Source organism: Bombus huntii, chromosome 6 (assembly GCF_024542735.1).
Source record: "Bombus huntii isolate Logan2020A chromosome 6, iyBomHunt1.1, whole genome shotgun sequence".
In the NCBI taxonomy this organism is placed as follows: Eukaryota; Metazoa; Arthropoda; class Insecta; order Hymenoptera; family Apidae; genus Bombus; species Bombus huntii.
This window is the reverse complement of record NC_066243.1, coordinates 10,472,600-10,488,897: the sequence shown is the minus strand read 5'-3', so window position 1 is coordinate 10,488,897 and position 16,298 is coordinate 10,472,600. Positions and strand designations below refer to the sequence as shown.

The following is a 16,298-nucleotide window of genomic DNA, read 5'->3' as shown; positions in this document are numbered from 1 at the left end:
CCCTCGGCCAAATGTCGCACGGGGATAAAGGTCTAACCGCTGGTTGGCGGGAAATGCATCGGACTTGTGCACCGGTGCGCCGCGTAAATCCGAAAATTCATTACTGCAGCCTCTCGCGAGCGAGCGAGCGTGCAAAACGGGCCGATTGTTCGCGAACAGGACGTTCCGGCGAGCGAGACGCCTGGCAGTAATGGGCCGGCGTCAGGATTTACAAGGGGATGGTAACCAGCGTTGGCTATTGTTGACAAGCAAATATAGAATTTTCACGATTCCGATGGAACAATCCCCGGGGGCGGTGAATAACGTCCGCGCGAATTAATAACTCGATCGTAAATTACGATTACGGAGGGTAGAGAAGGGATGGGTTCGTGTATTTAGAATTCAAATGACTGACTGCGCTCCCAGCCTGATCCTGCCTGATTGCCGGTACCCCCATCCGCGCTCCGATTTCTGCCACATGTTAATGACGATAATCCAATTCTATGAATTTATCAGGAACTGATAATAACCAGCGACGTTCGTTTTGATTTGTCCACCAGATTCGAGATTATCGTCCGGCTGGTTTTAATTTGATGTGAAATCATGCGAAGATTGTACTATATATGTGCATATTATATTTATTATCGCATTGCGATAGGCGCTTATTGCTTCAGTAATACGAGCAAAAGCGGTATTACGATGAGGAAGTTTGATTTTCAGAGTCATATGCCGACAAGGATGTTAAGGTTCATCGATTGTTCGACAATTTCTTCTTTCGAAAGAAACGTGGCTTCGATGAAACCGTATTATAAAGTACAATACAGAAACATTAAATACACACAAAATTGTAAGCAATAGTCGAAGATCATTTTTGGCACATACATATGTCCTAAAACTTCGTCTAATGCAATATTTGCCAAAGGAAAAATGCAAAGATTATTTAATACAAGTTTGATTTTGTTCCAGAAGGCGAGGACGCCGCGGAAGACGAAGATTCCTATCTCCTGGAAGAAGACGACGTACCTTCAGCGACAATAGCCACCGACACGGAACTAATTTCCGAGGCAGGAGGCCATCTGCCCGTCTTTCTCACCGAACCAGTCGATTCGTTTGTGGTGAAGAACAAACCGGCCACGTTACATTGCAAGGCCGCACACGCGTTGCAGATCTACTTCCGGTGCAACGACGCGAGGGCGGAAGATTCGCAGCAACAGGATTTCGTAGACCCTCACACCGGCACTAGAATAGTCGACTGCGAATTGAACGTAACCAGAGACCACATCGAGGAATATTTTGGCAGAGACAAGTTCAAATGCGAATGTATCGCATGGTCTGGTTCCGGACAGATTAAAAGTCAGCCTGCGACTGTCGATGTTGCTTGTAAGTGCGAAAATAATATTGTCCGATCGTATTGTCAAAATGAATATTAGTTTAATATTAATTGGAATAATATTAATTTTTCAAACGTCTCGTAAGATTGACTTTCTGTGTTTTTGTAAGTAACGAATTGAAAGACAGCTTTCTCGGCAATTTAAAACAATTTCTGGCATTCTGGTTATTGAATATACCAATGAATTATAAAATTAGTCGAGCGTAGACTAGTTAGTTTGAGTTGCACAGAAGGTTTAATGTAACGCGAGACATCTCAATTCTTCCAAGAACTTCGCCGATAAATATTCGGCTGTGGACAGTTGTTTGCTCCGCTGTCGGGACAGCCACGACTTTCGTCTTACTTCTGGCCCCTCGTAATTATCTTGATTCTCCTAAGCGAGGTCATTATTTAATTCCGACCCTTAATGCGAGGCAACACAATGACCGGCAACCATGAAGTTTCTAAGAGAATCAATTTAGGAAAGGACCGTTTGTTCGGTACTTTGCGCTTACGTAACTGTCGTTCGGACAAAAACTTTTGCTCCGCGAAAATGCCGTAGATAAATCACTAGAGCTCCTCCTCGACCCACTAGTCTTGTTATCAGCGTGATTAAGGACAATTGCACACATTTATCAATACTCGTGTTTTGTAGGTAAAGCGTTGCACGGAAATTTTCTGTAAATTCCCAATATTTCTTTATGGCTAATTTAACGGTCTTCTTTGCTATTTTTATCTTTCGAATTCGTCGGTACATTCAACGACTTGCACAAAAGTTTCCTTTAACTTACAGCATTGTTTTATCATTATAATCTTTATGATAACTTTTCTTTCCACTTCTAGTCACTTTCAAATTTCATAATATCGAATTTCATAGTTTTTTCTTCAACAAATTGTATATATATTTTCTTTAATTTCCAAGATCTCTTTATCGTTATGTACTGTCTTTAATGTAATAATTTTTCTTTCTATTTCCATGTGTCGAATCCACCAAATATCTACTATTACTTTTTCTCAAAGAACCTCCGTTTGTATCATGTTTCTAACAGTCATAAATCCCATTTTCTCAGACCTGAAGAAGCAATTTGAATCTCCGCCGTACTCGGTATCGGTGGAAGCAGGCCAGAGCACCGAACTCAGGTGTCTTCCTCCTGTGGGAGTGCCACCACCGAGGGTGTACTGGCTAAGAAATAACGTCCCCGTCGACACGGAGTCGGACACGCTTTTAGTGTCTAGCGAGGGACACCTTCTGGTTGGCCAAGCGAAGCTAAGCCATCAGGCGAATTACACTTGTGTCGCGGAGAATATCGCGGCCAAGAGGCTTAGCGAGCCTGTCAGCCTGACAGTTTATGGTAAGTTTGCTTTGATGGCATATAATTGCACGTTACTTCTCGTGATTTGTTTCCATATTCCATTTCAAAGGAATACGTGATGTAATTAGACGTAAATGACTTTGAACTTCTATTAACTCTCCATAGGCGAAATGTATTTTTTAATTTTCGGTAGATAAAACATTTTAGTATTCTTGATTTTTGAAAATTGTTTCCTGAATATTTATTTTTATAATTATTTCATTGTAAAAATAAAAACTCTTCTCGAAGAAATTTGACGATGAAACACAGATTGCTGACGAACCTGTTCGTCTGTTGAAGTAACAAAGCAAAATAGCTATTTTTACTATAATACTATAATATATAATAGATACAAAAATCGGAGTTTCAACTCAATGGATCAAGAATGCTATAATTCAACTCTATCTGCATTTTCTACTCTTTCCAAGATACTAAACGAAACCAATAATTAAAATATCCATAAAAATTTGGTTACAGTGAAGGGTGGATGGTCCTCGTGGTCCGCATGGTCCGAATGTCACTCGAGATGCGCGAAAGGTGGCCAGAAACGAACTCGAACATGTACGAATCCCGCCCCCATGAACGGGGGTCAGCCTTGCATGGGTCCGTCTCAACAGAAGATGGACTGCAACATCGCCTGTCCCGGTAAGTGTCCCGTGAATTCATTATCCAGCCGGGACAGAATGAGATTTTCAAGGAAGCATCACGGTTCGTTAACGTCGATGCGCCGTTCGGTTCCGCGACTGAACAGAGATTTCTTGCCGACGTTGTCCCTACCACGCGTCTATTTCTATCCGGTGGCGAACGAGCGAGCAAGAGATCATCGTCTTCTCTTCGTTCGATTGTGAGTCGTGTTGCGCGGGAACGACGCGACGGTCGGGCAAGCAGGTTCTACCACGACAAACCGATATTACCGATGCCAAGGGAGAGGAGAGGCTCTCTCGTTTGATTTACGAGCTTCCCTCTTTCCCTCTTCGAATGTCGCCGATGTCTCAACAGGAGGCGGTTCTCAGCTCTCTTAAATTGTATTCACCTTTCGAAAATGCTTCGCGACATCCCGAAGGAGAAACCTGCACGCACGATCGGCCATGCGTCGAGTGCTATTGAAAATCGTCGGGGGCAACGTCCACGGGAAACGTGGCGGGGAGTCGCGGAGGATCGACGAGTGAAATATTAACCCCTTGTCTCGTGGTTCGCGCTGACACGCTGCACTGGCAGAATTTTGATATGGTTACTCGTTTTGAGTGTTATCCTCGAACAAGAGTCGAGCTCTTGAATGTAAATGGCAGGTAATTGGAAAATGAAGATGGATATGCATATATGTATTTTCTGTTTGGTAAAGGCGAGAATGGCGAGACAGGGAGTTAATTAGAAAGTCTATTGATACTATTGACTGTCGCTTATGTGTGCGCACGTGTTTCTCACTAACTGTCTGTCCTGCTTTCGATAATGCACCTATACGTCTTTCTGTCTAACGCTCGCTTCGGAATAGCCGGTACTCTGGAGGAGTTTACCAACGCTCTAGGTAAGTGTATACTCGTAAATCCGCTTCAAAAGCCAACCATTAAATTAAAAAACAAAAAAGAAAGAAAGAAAGACAGAAAACGTCCACGTATAATATCCACATAATATTCCTATTCCAAAGCAAACGCTAGAAAAGGGAAAAAGATTTCCCTCGAGGAAAAGAATCATTTGTAAGTATCGCGTCGGAACTACTCGAATCATAGCCAAAGATCGAACGCATACGGAACAGAGACTGCTTTTTTCCACGGGGCCGGTACGAGTCAATTAAACGGAAAGGAAGCGAAGTCCTCACGACCGAATTGACGAGTATGGCTTTCGAAAAAGGCTCGTGGGGATACGGACGAGTTACGAGTCTCGCTGTCCCGTTTCCACGTAGCTTTTTACCCATCGCTTTAACGGCGATCCGAGTTCCCCTTAACGACCTCACGAAAGAAAGACGATCCTTCGAACCGTTCGCCTCTTTTTTCTTTTCCCGGGGACACACAGTGGTGGACGGAGGATGGTCCAGATGGTCGGCATGGTCGGTGTGCGGCACCGACTGTACGCATACAAGAAGAAGATCCTGTGACGAGCCACCACCCAGCCACGGTGGACGACCTTGTCAAGGGAGGGACATCAGCGTGGCGAATTGCACCGGCGGCATGTGCAACAGTAAGTCACGAGATCCTTTCCCACTTGTCACGACTCTCTTCGGCGCCACATCGGCTCATCCACGTGAAAAAGATACCTTGTTCGCGAGAATACACAAGCTAATCACCTTTAAGGTGGATCGAGGGTAGGCCGAATGGCTTAGAAGATAGTAGAAGCTTTTTTCGTAGATCGGATAAGGAATAATAAATGTTCGGTGATTCGAGTTTAACTGGACTCCATTTTATCGGTAAAGTGAAACTTTGTGGTGTTTGGAAAGTCTGTTTGGGGATTCAGAGTTCTGGATTTTTCTATAGTGTGAGTTGAAGGTGATCAGTGTGTAATTAGAGTTGATTAACGACCGAGTAAAATGAATATTCAAGTAGTTTTATGTTTTCTGTTTTATGAAGTCGATCATTCCTGAATAATTATAGACTATAATTATCTTTATGACTACTGCTTCTTGCCTCGCATAGAGAATATACTTATCATAAATTAATCTTTACTCACCATTCGCCGCAAACGCTTTGATAATCGTGCCATTCTACCAGCCTCCTGTTTCTTTTCCAGATGGTAACACGAAGATGGGCGGCGCACACTTGACCGAGCATGGTAAGTTCAAACTTAAAAATTCACTTTTTCCTTGATACTTAGTTCTTTTAATAAAACCTGGTATAGTCTTGAGAAAATGTTATAATTCTATGTTTGTACGTGGCATGTTTGTGGCACAAAGAATTCGACGTCACGATTGGACAATAGCGATTCGCCAAACGTTCGAGACCCACCCCCGATCCGTTCCGCGGTGGCGACGTGCGAAAATCGAAATAAAATATGGCGAGTAGGCGTAAGGCACGACCAGCCGCGAAGAAAACGCGCCTAACTCGTCGCGCGACATTCTTAGATGGATTCTTCACGGTTTGTGAGCGCCGTTTATATCCGCCGTAGAGCTCGGTTCGCGATCAGATACCATTCAAATCGTTCGTCCCATGTTGGGAAAATAGAACAGAGCGATCGTGCGCTGAGCGCCGCTCTAAGAACGATATTCATCGATTCAGGTATATTAATGCGAATGTCGAAGGCGTCACGAGCCTTTAAACGGTTGCGCGTCGTCGAACAATTGATATAGAGTAAAATAATTCCAATAGCGAATGAGTACACCCATATTTATGCAGAAACGATGAAGAAGAATAACCAATAAACTATTGATACTAAGAGAAAAAAAAACGGGCAAAGAATTTAATTCTCAAACGAATAAACTAAAATTATCAGTGAAGTTTTACAGAACAAATTTTACTTCGTTTAAAATTCTAAAATTCTAAAAGCTATTTTGTACAATGCAATTCTGTAATCTACAACCTGTCAATTCACGAATAACAATCGATAAATTATTATAGAAGAGGATTGCGATCTTCGATTCTCGCAACTCACGCTCAAATACCTTCTCTTCTTCTTACCCAATTTACCATCCACCTCTTGTACAATTCCAGTCGCTTGCCATCGGTTTAATAATCGTTTTCCAGCCCGAGGAAAAATGCCTCCTCATTCCCTCGTCATCCCTCCGCTATTTACCCAGCAAGTTTTCCACGCCAATGACGAAGGTCCACAGCCCCTCCGCGTATTTACTTTTAATTACGCGACCGGTTAATTATTGACGCTCCGCAGGACGATCGTCGAAGGGCCGATTCGCGGTCCAAACAGTCGCAACAATGAGGTGGCGGCTGCTGCTAGTCAAGGGTGGCCCACTGGTCCGTATAGATCCAGACACAACCCCCGTTAGCTGGACGATTCTATCGACCGAACCACATCAAAGTTGCACGCGATACCGTTCGACGTAGGCTGTATTCTCTCCCCATTCCACCTCGCGTCGACGGGGGTGGGTTCGCTTTAATATCGAAGAAAATTATGTAATCGGTAGCCGTTACGCCTCCCGCGCCCCTTCCAACAGGGGAAATTGATCGTGCATGCAAATAAAGTGCCATTATCCCGTGGCGAAACTCTGAACGTGAGTATATGGATGGTCGAACAGAGGGAAGAGAGAGGGTAGCAACCACCACCCTTTGGAACTTCGATTTTCGTCGAAAGCCACGATAAGACGCGAAAACTGTTGCGAATTACACCCCGGTGGTTGGTGAGAGGTTTTAGGATAGTTTTCGCCGAAATGGTTAACTCTAAGGTAGAAAACCAAGATTCTGAAATTATTCAACGAACGTGTAGGTATGTTTGCGGGTACGATATTTGAAAGTTTTCCATAGACTTCGACGAGAAAAGAGAAGCCGAAAATAAAATGTTAGTGAAAGGAATATAGAATATCCAGTAGTTGTACCAGAGTTAAAGTAAAGTGGAATACACGTACTTCGAGTTTACATACGAATTTTCTTTCTCTCTTTCTCTTTCGCGAATCTTTTCCAATTCTTTTTCATAAAAATACATGTGTATTTTATAAAAATGCCTACAGTGTTTTATTGCCTACGGTGTTTCAAAGTAGTTACGTCTCTTTCGAGGAAAGATTCACGAAAGTGAGATAACAAAAGAAAAAGGCAATCGAAGCCAGAATTCTTTCAAGGGGTTCCGAATGAATTATAGGCTTCAGATACGTTAGGTCGAGGTTATGAAGCGTTATCAATTGCCGTTAAGGAAATAAATCTCTGCGACCCCCTGCACTAGCTCCACTTTTCAGTTTGCGGAGGGTGAAGCACGCGAACGATCCAGGCGAATGGAGGAGAGAGCCTGCGTAACCCGACTAACGACGTGGAACTATTGCGTTTCAGGGAATAGATCCTCTTTCTCCTTTCTCCCCCTTATTTTCTGGATCTTCGTATGCGTTTTCGTCGCGGCGTATATTGATGTTCGAAGCACGTGTCCCGGGACCAGCGTGCGCCAAGCAGACGCACATGATCCTGCGAACGAGAAGCCGGCTCTCCTCCGAGAGTCACGTACCGGGGTTACAACCGGGAATGGCTTTGACATTCTAAAATTGGAAGAAGCTTAGGAACGTCAGCCGCCGCTTTCTCGCCGCGTCGGAGATCTGATGGTATTTGTCGAAAATCTCCTGAACCAGACACGGATACCTTGAACGTGGCAATGAGACGATGAAGGCTAGACATCGTGGAAAGAATTATTTTCCCCTTTTTCTTTCTTACGTTTTAGAGCGAGTAACTTCGCTGATAGGCGATTAGGTGATAGTTTGTAGAATTTATTTAAAAGTTTTCGCAGACTGTGGGGCAACTGCTTAAAGCTAGTTCTAGTTCTCAACGAAGTTTCATATTGCAAGATTTTTGATAAAGAACTTTTGTAATGAGGCAATAAGATTACTCTTGTTTTCAACGACGGTAATACGGACCTCTGTGAATTTAAAGGCTGAACTTGGTTTCATGTTAGACATTTTTACGAGGAATCTCTATAGTACAAATAATAATTTATTTCACAGGGAAAATATCGTTTCAACTTTTCCGTACTTTCTTTATGTCTAATGAAACTTCATTGCTTTATTCTATATCACAAACTTCGAATTGCACGTTTGTCTTAGTAAATCGATTAATATGTCAGTACCTTATATCTCCATTGTTACATAAAATATCACGTTAAGCTTCTTCATTTTTAATCAAACATAACAACCGTCTCGAGACTTTTGAGCAACATTCGCTAGGAGAAAAGTTGCACGAGTAATTGCTTTACTCTCCTCTCGTTTCGTAAAGTGATATCCGCGAACTTTCGCGATTTACGACGGCACGTCGCCTGTCGAATGAAGCGTTCACAAGCGATCCATTCGTGGCTCACCGGGGCAAGAAGCACCGATGAATTCCTGCGTTACATAATTCATAAAATGCCATTCGAATCTCGGTGAAACTTTGCATACAGCGTAATTCAATCCCGATTTTACACGGACGATAAGAATATTGTGGTGTACGATGACGTAATCTCTCTTTCCTGTCCTCTTTACCTCCTCCTACTACGTTTTTCGCGGTTTTAATCGCGTCCCACGTCGTCTTTGTTGCCATCCTGTGTTCACTGACCGTCGAGCGACACGACACCACTTAAAATTATTATTCCGTTCGAGTTCTCTGCACGCTTGCCGTGGTGGTTTTTATTACGGGCCGTTTAACGGCCACGATAATAATGATCCGAATGTTTATCGTCGAAAGCGCGGAATAAACGTGCCACGATGTAAAACGATAAAACAGGAGACACGAAGGGAGACGAGCGAAGGTTGTGCTCCCTTGGCGTAAATGGAGAGGAACCGAGCTTGAAACTTTCCTTAGACGATGCTCGTAATATTTAGCGGTACGCGGGAAACGTTTAAAAACTCGTCTTCGTCTTCTTCTGTCTGCCTGTCTCCTTCTCGTCGTCAACTCTGTGCGTACCATTGGTCCACGCGAACACGTTTCGTCGTAAAAAAGGAAAAGGAAGAGGGAAAGAAGGAGGAGAAAGAAGAAGAGCGTATAAAAGTTGCCGCGTAAATTATTCATGAATGGTGGTCGGCTCTGCTCGTCCACGATGAGCACACTTCGCGGATACGCGAGAATTACCGGCGCCATTTGCACGCTACGTCTTAAACGGCGGCGGAGAGATCGTATCGCGGAGTGGCCCCTTAAAACGAGGAATTAACGCCCGCTGGTTACTGTAATCTCCGACCGGGCGATAATCTTTCGACGCGCGGCTTAACGCCATGCCGTAACAAAGTCTCGAATTAGCGGCTATGCTTTCTCGCTTCTGTAGCGTGTTCCCCGGAAACAAACCTGCCAGAGTTTGGACAGTGAGTGGTCGGCCGCGTGCATGATTTCGCGTTGACTCATGTTTCAAAGAAAGTCTCGAGAGATACGGTATCTTGGAGATCTAGTCGATTCGCGAGTGTTAAGTGGTGGAACTTAATTGGGCACTAATTAGTTGTGCCGATGGATGTTCACTAGCTTAAAAAGAGAAAATTTAGTATGCTATAATAGAGTCTTCGATGTGGGAAATTTTTAGTGTTTAATCTCTTGAGGGACGAATTCATTAACACACTACGCGCAAATGATAACTTCGTCGAAAGTGTCTACATTTTTTTAATAATTACGAAGACGAACGATTTGATACCTGTAAGTTTCGTAGATTGGATGGCTAAGATTAAATATTCATGAAAATATTCCATGCACTTAGGAATATTTATTCGCAATAATATTGTCAATTAGTCACCTTCTAAAACTAGACTTTAATTATAGAGCAACAAACAACATATAAACGTACACATATGAGTTAGTATCCCTCAAGAGGTTGCGAAGAAAATACAATAAAAATCAGTTTCGATGATAAAGTAATTAACATTCTACAATTCTTGTACTACCATGTCGTACGTGTCTGTGACCGGTTCGTGAGACAGGAATAAGAAAGAAACGCGTCGTTTGATGTTCACAGCGAACCGACGGATGGACGACCTGGCTCTGTACGGCGGCGTGACTATCGCGTGTGCACTAGTCGGCGGCGTGGCATTTTTCGTAACGAAGGTGCTGAGGCGCAAAGGTCGGGACCATTCTCTTTACTCCATGGCCCGTAACGGTAAGCATTTCACAAATGGAAGAAAAAAGAAAGAAAGCCAACCGCGTTGGCTGTTCGCGAACGAAGGAGCGAAACATGACGTTCCGCGGCTGTGTGTAATTATATCTCGCGTTTGTGTCGTCTTTCAAGAAAGCTGAACTCGTTCTCGTTCCTTCGTCACGCTACGCTCGATCGAAATGATACTATTTCGAAATGTGATCGACGCCACGTGTTCGCTACTTTCATCCACGTATCAAGAAAATTTGAGACGATAGCTCTGACTATGTGAGTTAAATATAGAAGAATCGTAGTTCTCGGATGGAATGCTTCATCGTCGTTCGATCATTTGATATCCAGCGATGAAGAATAAACGTCACGCATCGTAAGAAAAATTTATCGGTGAAACGAAGAAAACTTCTCAGATTCTTGTGTACACACTCAACTCGCCTAGCCAGAACGCATCGCAATGTAAACATCAAATATTCTAAAAACCTGATGAAAGTGGCGGACGTGGTTAGCCCTTGAAATCGGAATAGTATCACAGCGGCGTCTGTCCGCAGCGCGCAGAGATACCCACGAGCCGTGGCTCGGCGGTGTGCGTTTCAGAATTCCAGCCGGAGTTCTTCCCGGACCAGGACAAGAAGTTGAGCCTACAGCCGGACGTAACAGCGACGAGCGTTCCGGCCTGTTACGAGTATCCTTTCGACCCGAAGCTGTCGATGTCGAGATCCCTCTCCGAGCACCATTACGACGTGCCCCACCTATCGATCGCTCCACAACCGTCGCCAATGTCACCAACGCCAAGCACGTCGACGCAGGAATCGTGCAGCGACAAACAGATCCATTCCGATTGCGAGAACAGCATCACTAGCTCGTACCCGTCATCCGACTCGACGTACAACGTCGCCTCGGAGAGCGTCCGTTTACCGAAGCTTGAGACCGGAAACGTTGCTGGAGCGGCGGTAAATACACGTGGCGCGCTTTTGGTGATTCCGGACGCGGGCATATCGATGTCGGTGCCCGAGGGAGCCGTGCCGAAGCCACTCAGGGAGGAACTCTACTTGGCGGTGCTGAACGAGGATCGCTTTAGGCCTCGATTACCCGGTAAGTGGTGCGTGCATTATTAATTGCCAAGCGCTGTCCGTGACGGTTCCGCCGGAACGAACACCTCATCGATCCGACTCGATTGCGATTCAATTGACGCGGACGGTCTCGATGGAACGGTCTGGGTGTCTTTGAGGCGAGAACGCTTCCAGCTCTGATGTTGCTCCGTCTAATTGCAAATTGTGGCGCGTGTAATAGATGTGGAAAGACGTGAGATCGCTTCTCAAGAGATTAGATTCAGTTTCTTGCAGATATTCGCAAACAGACAATTCTATATTCCGCGCGACTGACTAGAAGTTCGATTGTTTGACTAGAAGTTTGATCGCGATAAAAAAAAAAGATTATCTCGAAGAGAATATTTAGATTTCCGCGTTTTCAAACTTTCATAATTCTGTTCCTTTCTGCTCCTCTATCCCTTATGACACGCATGGAAGCAATAGCTAGAGATTTTTGTGTTTCCCCCAGACGGTATCACGCAACTATCCGCGGTGGTGACTTCCGGCCCTTCGTCGGCGACTTTCAACAAGCCAGTAATCCTCCAGTTCGAGCACTGCGCGATGCTTCATCCAGCAACGTGGGAGTTGAGTGTCTGGGCTAGCGATGGTCTAAGCGTCGAGGACGGTACAGCGATTGCCTCTTCCAAGGATCATCAATCGATCACGTGGACAAGAGTGTTAACGTTAGGCAACGAGACGATCAATACACCGCTGTTCACGCAGCTGGATCACGCGGAAGCCTTCATCGTGACGGAACAACTGAGAGGCTACGTTCTAGCTGGCCAAAGTTGCGAAAACGTGATCGCCACGAAGAGACTGCGGCTAGCGTTGTTCGCCAGCCAGGCAGGCCAATGTTGCGTCCGAGTGTATACCGTGGAAGACACGAAGGCTGCCATGAAGGCTATCGTCGACAGAGAATCTCAAATTAGAGGTTACTTGCTGGATAAGCCAAGAACCCTGCTGTTCCAAGACAACGGTGAATCGCTCTGCGTCAGCCTCGAAGAAGTTGGCAACGAGTGGCAGAGCAAGTCGCCCACGGAACGGCAGGAGATTTCGTTCAGGGACATGTGGAACTGCCAGGAGAACACGAAACACGTAACTTTTGGGTTGGACACCGCGTTCGGACCTACCAGCAGCAGAAGCTACAAACTCCAAGTATCGCAAGGGAACTCGGACACCAGGCAGGTGTTCAGGATCGTGTACGACGGCGTGAAGCAATTGATCTCATCCGGAAGCGTGACTAGACCGCTCAGAGAGGTGACTGTGGTCAGCAGCGGGCATGCTAATAACGCGACCACCGACTCCACCACCCTCAGACCATTTCGGTTTACCAGGTCCCTAAGGAAACAGCTATGCCAATGCCTGGACCCGCCGAACGCTCTTGGCAACGACTGGAGGATGCTGGCGCAGAGGCTTCAAGTTGACAGGTTGGTAATTTTGAGATTTCCATATTTGCTTCGATAGATGCTTGTCTGTTACTTTGGTAATTCGATCAACTGACGGGATATATCCTCCGGGGACACTGATAGTTTCTTTATATGCTACCGTTACTGGGTATCTCTTTCAAGGCTCCGCGTCCCATAGGAGTTGATTGTTCTTGACAGCCGGTGATTTGTAAGGATCGTATGGCCATTTTCGATGCAGAAATCAATACGAGGGATTTGCAAATGTTTTAGACTGCGGTAGAATTATGTTTATCTGAATATATCGGGAGACTGATAGTTTCGATTATCGAGGTTTATTTGTTAACCTCTTCACTCGTTCTTATCAGTTTTGATAGTAAGAGCTAACGTTCAGAAAATCGAAGTCGAATGTTCAGCTTGTCCGCTACATACGTAATTATGCACGTAAACAAGTAATTTTATACTTAATTTATCATAAGAAGATACGTTTATGTGATTGGAGTTCTCCTCAATCGTACTTTGGATAATAAGAACTCAGCTTTATAGCTTATGCGTATACTTGAAACTTAGGATCGACTTGTTCATACATAATTCTACTATATTTAAAAAGTTTGTGATAGAATTTTAAGATCAATGAGAGAAGCAGTACTGTAATATCCATATCAAGTGTAGAATAGTATCTATCTAATTTCTGATTTTTATCGAATTTTCTTGATCGATAAATCGGGGAACATTTATCTTAATTATATTACTCTACGAATTTCTATATTTCAATTTCTGTTTGACAAACACAAAAACTGATTCTGTTTCTGAAAAAAAAACAAATTTGTTGACCATAGGAAAACAGGACTATGAGTCAAAGATCACGTGAAAGATCAGTACAATTCATCTAATAACAGCTTCTACTTTTCCATCTATCACCGATAGCTTTTCTTCTATTCTAACGAAAGACGCGTGGATTTCCTTGACTTGCAGGTACATCAACTACTTCGCCACCAAGTCCAGTCCCACGGAGCATATCCTGGACCTGTGGGAAGCGAAACACCACGAGCCAACCGCGGTGACCGACCTCCTGAACCATCTTCGAGTGATGGGCAGAACCGACGCGGCCACGATCCTGGAGGCCCAACTGGGTCCGTGGCTCTGAACGAACGGAATCTCGACGCCACGTGACGTTCCCTGTGGTGAGTGAAAGTCCATGAACGAACCGAGTGAACAAAAAAAGAAACGAAAAGTGGTGAACCGAACATTGTTTTGGAGTGGAGAAGCCGGTTCTTCGGGACGGACTTATCGAAACACTGCCTTAATTTTGCGCGGGTCAAAACTGACTCTCTCCCGCTTACCCCTTTTGTACATAGAAATTTTCGTCTCTTTCTTTTCCCTTATTTTCTATTTTGTTTCTTTTGTAAGATGAACGTTGTTCGAGGTGACATCGTCGGATCTATACGAGGATCGTATTGTAATAATCGTGAAACGAAGTAAACTAGAGACTATACGTTTAGATGGTTATATATGTGTACATATCGTGCTAAGGACTGGCGAGCAAATGCAAATGGATATATCCATTTAGACGGATGTTTATATATATATATATATAAATAAATATATATAAAAATATATATATAGTTAGATAGATAGAGAAACATCGAGTATGGAACGAACTACGAAAACGAAGAAAAGAAAAATCGTTCCAACGCGGTGAAAGAAGTAAAACGAAAAAAAAGAAACGAACAACATAAGGTAAGGAGGGAAAAATGGAAGATGTTTTTATCGATTTGTTATATACGGATGCACGAGCACACACGCGAGTGGCCACCGGTTTCCTGGAAGGATGATCGTGCCAAAATTCTCACTCTCGGTTTCGAAACCCACGAACCCGTTTCCGTTGAAGTTTGTATTCAGATGTTTGTTAAAAACTATGCGTCTGTGGTTTCTTTCGTGCACATCGACAATACCGTTGTCCCGTGGCCCGTTCAACCCTCGAACAACACGGCGAGGGATAATGCACGCTCGCGCGTGCACACCTGAACGGGGCGGAAGTTCGATCGCGTAGAAAACGACCTCTATTCGCGGTAAAAATCGGATAATTTTTAAATCGAAGTTTATTTGGAAGAATTGTATATTTGTTACTTTCGACGAATAAAATATTCTTGTATACCTCGAGTGGTTGTTCATTCATTTTTCATCCCTCTTTTGCTCCTCCTACCTTCGTAAAAAAATTTCCAATTTTCCAATTTTTCGCCACTTTCACGAAAGTTGAAATAATTAAGATAAATGAAATTTTCGATATTGTCAAAACACGAATCCACGATTAAAGGAGAAAGGAAACTGTCGGATTTAACACGAGCCGAATTTAATTTCGACTCGACATAAGTGTGGATTAGGTGTGCCGTATGTTAGAATAAATAGAGGCTGAACTGGATTAGGTCTACAAACACGAGAAATGAATTCCGTATAACTACATCCTGAGGTAAGTAATTGAAAGCTGAACAAATAGAAATATTCTCATGTGGTAGGATTTGTAAAATATTCAAGTCCCTAATTTAATAAACGTCTCTCATAAATAGAAGCCCTATAGACTTGACGTATCTCTAACAAATTAGTATTAAATTTCTGCGTAATAGGATCATAATTACGAGGGGAAGGTTCGGTTAATATTCACGCGAAAAACTTTCCTAAATAAGAAACCCTGTCGAGGTGAAACGAGTAACACGATACGAACACATCTAATACCCAAAGAGACGCCGAAAGAATGCTGCTTTCACTGGTCCAGTGAGTCAGCATCGATCGCGCGGACTCCCACATTTCTGACGAGTAATCGTTGCAAAGTTTCAACGACGACCATCACGTTCCTCCATTACCAAGTTTCGATTCCGTGATATCGAATAACCGTTTCCAGCGCGCCATGCGTGCACTTAATACGACCGCGAATTAGTTTCAAACCTTTTACCTCGATGCCATCGTTCCCAGAATTACGAACGTGCTCGCGTAAAACGCCTCGAAAATGGAGCAACAAACCGGCTAACCAAGGAACATTCGTGCACTACTTTGCCATTCGCTTGAAAATTACCATTTTCTATTCCACTGATTCGACGAATCTAAAATAAATCCCACGAATCACTTTGCACGATTTAATGAAATTTATCGAAAACAAAGTAAATAAATATCTCGTTAAATTCTGACGTGAAATAATATTTCAATTTTATGAAATTTTTCATGAAAGAATATCAATCTACCCTGAACATATATATTTATAAATGTAGACTTTCGAATAGACGTATAACCGAGTCTTTCAATGAACATGTTCGAGAATCGACGTTTCTAAAGGATATTCGTAGGCGCGAACTCCATATTTCAACGAAGCACGCTGAAAGAAAATTGCATTTCTTTCGGTAATAGCTTCACAGAACACGATTTGTTGCACGTCTGCGTG

General features: G+C 43.7%; 1 protein-coding gene across 3 annotated transcripts in view; it reads left to right on the top strand.

Moving 5' to 3' along the window:
* Window positions 1–15,028, top strand: part of LOC126867197 (netrin receptor UNC5C-like) — a 44,690-nt gene extending 29,662 nt beyond the window's left edge. The window contains exons 3-12 of one of the 3 annotated variants that reach the window (XM_050621447.1): window positions 949–1,359; window positions 2,419–2,700; window positions 3,178–3,345; window positions 4,193–4,225; window positions 4,711–4,875; window positions 5,422–5,463; window positions 10,243–10,383; window positions 10,969–11,466; window positions 11,932–12,889; window positions 13,841–15,028. In XM_050621447.1, coding sequence (XP_050477404.1) covers window positions 949–1,359; window positions 2,419–2,700; window positions 3,178–3,345; window positions 4,193–4,225; window positions 4,711–4,875; window positions 5,422–5,463; window positions 10,243–10,383; window positions 10,969–11,466; window positions 11,932–12,889; window positions 13,841–14,012 — 2,870 coding nt within the window. In that variant the 3' untranslated portion in view covers window positions 14,013–15,028. Of the gene's footprint in view, window positions 1–945; window positions 1,360–2,418; window positions 2,701–3,177; window positions 3,346–4,192; window positions 4,226–4,710; window positions 4,876–5,421; window positions 5,464–10,242; window positions 10,384–10,968; window positions 11,467–11,931; window positions 12,890–13,840 lie in introns of all 3 variants that reach the window. The other 2 variants (XM_050621446.1, XM_050621448.1) reach the window with 2 other exon arrangements.
* Window positions 15,029–16,298: the final 1,270 nt, after the last annotated feature.